Here is a 7,327-nt window from a genome sequence, read left to right on the forward strand (position 1 = left end):
TAGCGCATCCAAAGGAAAGATGACATGATATTGCAACAAATCCTGAATTTGGATACATTGTTTTTGTAAGTCTCATCTCAATTGCCCCACCTAAGACAATGGCCACTTGAGGTCCGCAGGAGGGAAGGAGTTAACGAGGGTTGTAAATTCACCCCACATCTGTCAGATTTTAAGAGTGTGACGTACAGAGAGGGGGAGCTGGGGGACGAGAGAGAGGAGAGAAAGAGTTGGGGCCGAGATCGATGAGGATACAGAAGGAGGAGAAGGGCAAAACCACAGAGATAATGACAGCGACGGTGCGCGATGTTTAGACACAGATCGGCGCTCATTTTTGACACGGTTACAGCATAGCAAAGTCCGGACTGATCGGATCTGTGCACGCGAGCACCGCACGGCCTTTCGCGTCAGTTCGGTTGCGCATCCACGTCCAGCGAGAGACTGGCGGATAACGCGGGAGTGACGGAGGACGGACCGGACCCATCCATCGCTTTTTAGTGAAATGTGCTGATGACCCAAAAGTCGCTGTTACCCAAAATCGATTGTAAAATTGGGATTTCTGCAGGTGTGAGAGTAACCCATCCCATTATCGGCTTTTGATTGTGTTTTGGGGAGGGTGTACGGTTGTTCGCTTTTGGTCATCCCCGGTCGTACGCTGCTGTGAGGTAGGCAATTTCAACTCGGTTTTCTTCAATCTGCTTATTTATACGTTTTTAAAATGTCATATGATTAAATAAACATACATTAAAATGAAATAACGGCATGCTGTTAATAAGGTTAATGCAAACAAAGTTATTTGCACGGGTAACTATTTTTTTTTAGTAAGAAAATGAATCACTATATTAGTTAATGAATGTTTATACGCGTGTCTAACAAATATAGCGTAAATAAATAGATAATCAAATGAGTAATTATGATCCTTATCTTTTTTTTCAGTTTCAGTCTTCAAGCAAAAACAACAAGAATACAGATGAATTTATGGAGCACAGAATGTGTTTATTTGACCCAAAATGGTTTCCATTGTGATGAAATGTCTCTGAAATTACACTGTAGTCATAACTAAAATCTAAATCGCTCAAATTCAACACACAGGATTTGTTTTTCATATTAAATTACAAAAATCAGACAATAAAAAAAACCACATAGCAGTTTGGGTCTGGAGAAGAGGAGTGAGGAAGTCCTTCAGTGGTAAAGACATGGATGCCAATATGGGTGAGATGTCTGTACACAGCCATGTGGAGCTGGCACACAGTCAGGACAGCCGTGCCATCCTTCACTCTCGGGATCTCACGGCTGCCTTTCCTCGTCCCTCTCTTGGAGGCTCTTCCATGGGCCTGGAGTCTGAGCATCAGAGCACCGGGTACGAACACAGCATGACAACATTGGGCTACGGTAGGGATGCCCCGACCAGCTGTGGTAGCACCTACACCACACTTACACCCCTTCAGCCCTTCGATGACAAATTTCACCATCACCACCACCATCCCTGCCTGCCCGTCAGCAACGTCATTGGCAGCTTTACTCTCATGCGCGAAGATCGAGGTCTGGCGGGAAACTACTACGCTTCATACGGAAAAGACTTTGGTTTAGGACAAGGCCTGTCTCCACCGCTGGGCAGTGCAGGCCTGGAGACGGCAATGCATGGCTATGGCAGCCTGGCCAGTCAGAACGGACAAAGTAGCCAGATGCTCACAGGTGGCCACGATGTCCATATGGCCAGCAATGGGGGTAACATGTGTCGAACAGCAGCAGACTTTGGGAGGGAGATGTCACCACCCTCTTTAGGGGGCGAGCATGGGGTCAGCCACCAGCTAAACAAAATGGACGTCCATCAGCACACTCCCACCTACCACCACCATATATACAACCAGAGTTATCAGCACCATCTCGCCAGCCAACAGGCCTCCAAGCTCGGGGAGCTCCCCTCTCTCTCCCCTTCCTCCTCTGGGTCCAGCCTGGGAAGGGAGGGCATGCTGCCCGGCTCTCAGAATAGCGGCGGAGGAGAGGAGATCAACACGAAAGATGTGGCTCAGAGAATCATCACCGAATTGAAGAGGTACAGCATCCCACAAGCCATTTTCGCAGAGAGAGTTCTGTGCAGGTCTCAGGGCACTCTGTCAGACCTGCTCAGGAACCCCAAACCGTGGGGCAAACTCAAGTCTGGACGTGAGACCTTCAAGAGGATGTCCCGCTGGCTACAGGAGCCAGAATTTCAAAGGATGGCCTCTTTACGCCTGGAAGGTAAAACACTTATGCTTGTTTAGTTTACGGTTATTTTATATGTGTTGTTTTTGCAAAATGGTAAAAGTCCTGTATATTTATTTACATTGATGGATTTTGCAGATGCTTTTATCCAACACGACAACACAAATGTCTTGGATTGAACCCATGACATTTGTGTTGGTAACGCAATCTCCTGCGGGTTGATTTACAGGAACACACAATAACAAGTGGTACATGATGGCCAGCTATAAACAGTAGGAAGTAGCAAGTGCATCATTAATACATTCAATCAACAATTGCTAAAAAATAATCACCAATAAATGATGTATAATTGTTATTTTGTGTGAGTAATAGGTCACGTTTCACCTCTTACCTATGGCATATTAATGTTACAATGTTTTGACATAAAAGATGCTGAAACTGTAACTGTTGTCCAAAGCACACAAAGAGATCCAGAGAAAAACAGTAACATGAGAATAGACGAAGGCGGGGGGGTGGCGATGCAGGGATGGGGCGGTTTTCAAAATGTCGGCTGGCGTGCTGCAGCAGCCACTGAGGATTGTGGGGTGGGAGACAAACACAGACACGCAGATCCTCCGAAATCTTTCTGAATCCCAAGCGATCAATCACCTAAGCATGAAATATGCTTCAGAATGAATTATTCTGCTTGCATTACCACTACAGATATTGATTGGTGGCCACTGTGCCCTCAGTCATAGGGGTGTTCCATGCAACGAAATACACGGGATCAATCAATGCCCGAATGATGCGGCGTCCTTCTGTTGTTTCGCACACTGTTGTGAAAATCTAAAAGTTCAACTCTCATTACTCTCTTCACATTACTCATAGAATTTGAATTGATATCTGTGCGTTACACATTTCAGATTGTGAGATTCTGTTTGCAAGTCTCAATGTTTTGGGGTTTTCTTCTCACCGCTTCCAGCCAAAACACACATGGATGCACAACAGTGCACGCCTCTGTATTTCCCTATATAACCCACTTTCCATGAGTGTTGACTTTTCTCAGCATGCCCTTTGTTTAATTACTAGCTTGTATTGATTTCCTTGGGAAAGCAATGCAGGAGGCTCCAGCACACACCTCCTGTGAATACGACGGCATGAGCAAACATTAGAATGCATGCAGCTACACGCCGCCTCCATCGAATTCAATATACAGACACGTTTAATGGCGATTCAGCTTAATGCTGTGGTTTTATCCTGCATTTATGCAACACATATTTATTCTTTTGAACAGCAATCAATTTTAAATCTGTGAGTTTCCTCGGTTTTGTGCATATTGGCAAATAGGCCCCATGATCACGTAGCATTTGTTGTACTGGTGTTTAAAGTCACCCAGCTAAACCCATCTAAAGACATTTTTTATTTTATTTAATAAAAAACATTCTGTTAAAATATAACTTTGATTTATATTTAATAATTCTGACTATGGCCATGGAAAAAGCCAAATCAATCAAACTTTTATTCTCTTATTCTCAAAATTAGATTATGAGGCTTCAGCCTGGATTTCACAGACATAGTCAGGGTCTCATCCTTAAATATTCCATATTGAATATCCAATTTATTGAATTGATTCTTCAGTCATGAGATTGGGATGAATTTGTATGCTGCATTTTTTTTCTTTTCCAAGTCCCATTTCTTTTGTGTTATAGCCGTTGCCTTTTTGCAAACTGGCTGAGGTTTGATTAGAAAAGAAAGACATAGAGATGAACAGTCAGAAATGCAGTCGCAGGGCAGGGTAGAGATCATTACTCTAAACCTCAGCTCTCGGACAGCATTGGGATTTCAACACACAAGCACCGAAGCCTAAAGCCCTTGTCTTAAAGAATCAGAGAGATACGATCGGCTTAAAAACCACAGGCTGCCACATTCAGAACGATAAGGAGCGGCACGCAATAAAATATGAAAATCTTTACGGCCTATTTTTAAAATGGATAAATCTTGATGTAGTATTTTTCTCTGCCGCCTGCAAACGAGAATAAAAATAAAGGCTAGAAGACACCCCTTCATCCAGCACTTAAGGGGTTAAAACTCCTCTATAGGTCGGGCAGTCTGAACAGCACAGATTTAATCAATAATTTCTATCAGCCCCTGGCCGAAAAAAAATCAGCAGGGGGTGGAGTAGGCAGGGAGCAGGGCTTGGGGGAGAGGGAGGGGGTGATAGGCAATTGGGGGGTGGGGGTGTTTTATGAAAAAGCCTTTCGATCACGTTTTGGCTACATGAGACAAGTGGTATACATCATGATTAGGGCCTGCTCCCACGATCATAAGAACTCTATGGGGGGGTGTTTATGTCTGAGAGTATGGTACAGTGCTCAGGATTTATGGCATGGTAATTCGTACCTTTTACACATGATTACAACATCGGGAAGCATTTAGTTAATGGTTGCTGCTATAGTGGCAGCGGTGGGGTGATTGAGAGGAGGTACAGAGGGGTAAAATGCTGACATGAGTACTGTATGTGGACCATGGTATTGGCTTTGTTATGTGATGGATAGATTGAAACAGCGCTTCTACAGTGGACTGCTATGTGATGTGTGATATTACTGTCATGCGTTATGAGGACAATAGATTTTTGTATTTTTTCTGGTTTTGCCTACCTATTGAATTTTGTCATACGTCATCATTGTTGTCTTATCACTTAATTTCTCTTATCTTGAATTTTCACTCGGGATCAAAAAAGTACATTTATCTATCTATCAAGTTGGCTGATAGAGACTGTGGTTTTAATCTTGTCTACATTAAGTGTGCCATTAATTTAAACAGGTAATTATACTATAAATGATACTATAGTATGTAAATTCAATTAACATGATTAAGATCTGCATACATTTATTGCAAAATAAAATACAAGACACCAGAAAGCAAATAGCACAAGACTTAACTAAACTAAACCTTGATGGCTCTAACATACAGTGTCTTTATTTAGATAATTTTTACCCTGTTAATTTTTACCCTGCTTTTTTTGTTGTTGAATGCTTTAAATTAAATTTAAAGACAAATGAAATGGCAAAATGTCCTAATCTAAAAATCTGGACTTGTTAAGGCCACATACTATTCTACTTTAACACTACTATTGCTTTTTTGAAAATCTTGCCATTGCCATACTGTTTGGATGTTGGTTATTATATAATAAATTGATTGTGATGTTCCTCATTTTTTAATTGCTTTACATTTACATATGCACTTGGTATGTTTTTATCCAACCCATGATTTTACATTTCTAACACAATGCCCTACCAGTTAAGCTACAGGCACATCTAATAATTTATTAACATACAAAATGGCCGTATTTCTATTCTAACGTTCTCTCTTTTTGTCTCTCGTTTCAGCTTGTAAGCGCAAGGAGCAGGAGCAGTCTAAACTAGAAAGGAACCAGGGCCCCAAGCGTACCCGTCTGGTCTTCACAGACCTGCAGCGTCGCACTCTCACGGCCATTTTCAGAGAGAATCACAGACCTACCAAAGACCTGCAGATCACCATCTCCCAGCAGCTGGGCCTCGAGCTCTCCACCGTAAGCAACTTCTTCATGAACGCTCGTCGGAGGAACGTCAACCGCTGGAGCGAAGAGGGCCGCCCGTCCTCCACCGGCTCATCGGGATCCAGCAGCGCATCTCCAGCTGTGACCTGCTCCACAGCATGATGGGAAAACGAGGCATTTCTGCTCTGAACGGCACGGGGTCACCTGTAGCCGAAAGAGTTTGAGATTTTAAATCAAGGGTGTTTTTATATGGAAATCAACAGCAGATGAAACCAAAGATGAAGTCTTTACGAGGGTAATGTCCAAAATAGAAAAGACTGATTGTAGTTTTAGTGCTGATTCTTTTAGCCGTAATCGCAAAGGACTAACGCCCTACACATCGGGGCTTCTGAAATCATTCACAGGCCAAGATGTTGAGTTTCTGTGAAAGTTTTATTGAAAGGTATTTATTAGATATTGCATTGGTTAATTTATTGTTTCACTATCAAAAATCAGCGCAAGATCCTAATATTTTTGGATTTTCTTTGTTGATGGTGAAACGTGAACAATTCATGAAGAAATAATTCAAGGATTTTCTAGGTTCCAAAGAAAGACGTTTTTTTTTTTCAACAAATGGACAATTATGACCAAAGAACCAAAGAAGGATGCAAATGAGTCTTTCAAAGATTCTTCAATGTCGAAAAGCTACCGAACAAAGAAGCTGCAGCTAAAACCAAAATATGAACACGTTTTTTCGAGAGCTTGTTTTCTATTGTGCTCAAGGTTCAAATCTTGCGCCATCATTACAAACAGCCAGGCCACAGCTCGTAGTCCACTTGTCAAAAAAAACTTCTCGACAGTCTCAGCACAGGATGGCGTCGCTTCCTCTCAGACAATGTTGGAAGGGCAGCCATGACTCTATTTGCAACAGCCTTTAAACTTGAACAATTGATTGAACCTCGTGTGAGTTTGTGTCGATAGGAATCCAGAAAGCTCTCTCCTTGCATCATAAACCAGCTGACATCTATAATTTGAGCTCTTAAAAGTCACACTGAGGATGGAGAAATCTTTTGTACAAATTTCAAGCACACAAGCTGGCCGATGGCTGTTCGTCCTGGAAAGCTCAAATGAAAAACTCTGACGCAAGCTTGAACTGAGAACCACTTTGTGTATTTATAATTATTTATGTATTTATTTCCAATCTCCTAGCTATTTATTTTATTTATTTGCTAGTTACCGTCAGTATTTATTTCCTCTGTGTTGTTTGTGTATGACCCTCAGATAGGGGTCCCAATACCAAAGATGAAGATATGTCCTCCCTGAATGTCAAACTTTCTGAACGTTCTTAGTATCTTGATAGCCAGACTAGTGTTTAAATCCACGGTTCATACGTTCTGCATGTTTAGACCCTTCACAGCCTGACCGAATAGAACAGATTTTTTTATTATTCATTTATTCGGTCTGGTTAAGCACCAAGCGCGCATGTTTAGGTCAACATTTACTATACGACGCCCGCCGCAGCCTCTCAGGGTGGGCTGTGTTGGGCCTTGAGGGAGAGAACGTCCCTTTTTTTAATGCTTCTCATTCCCCTGTGTTTAACCTTTGCAGGGCATGTAGTGAGGGCCCTTC

At 42.3% G+C, this 7,327-nt stretch overlaps 1 protein-coding gene across 1 annotated transcript; it reads left to right on the forward strand.

The window, feature by feature from the left end:
* Positions 1-221: 221 nt before the first annotated feature.
* Positions 222-7,321, forward strand: onecutl (one cut domain, family member, like). Its single transcript, XM_065245425.2, has 3 exons — positions 222-662; positions 934-2,238; positions 5,571-7,321. Exons 2-3 carry the CDS (start codon positions 1,194-1,196, stop codon positions 5,879-5,881), a joined length of 1,356 nt encoding a protein of 451 aa, XP_065101497.2. The 5' UTR covers positions 222-662; positions 934-1,193; the 3' UTR covers positions 5,882-7,321.
* Positions 7,322-7,327: the final 6 nt, after the last annotated feature.

The sequence above is a fragment of the Paramisgurnus dabryanus genome, chromosome 13 (genome assembly GCF_030506205.2).
Source record: "Paramisgurnus dabryanus chromosome 13, PD_genome_1.1, whole genome shotgun sequence".
Taxonomy (NCBI): domain Eukaryota; kingdom Metazoa; phylum Chordata; class Actinopteri; order Cypriniformes; family Cobitidae; genus Paramisgurnus; species Paramisgurnus dabryanus.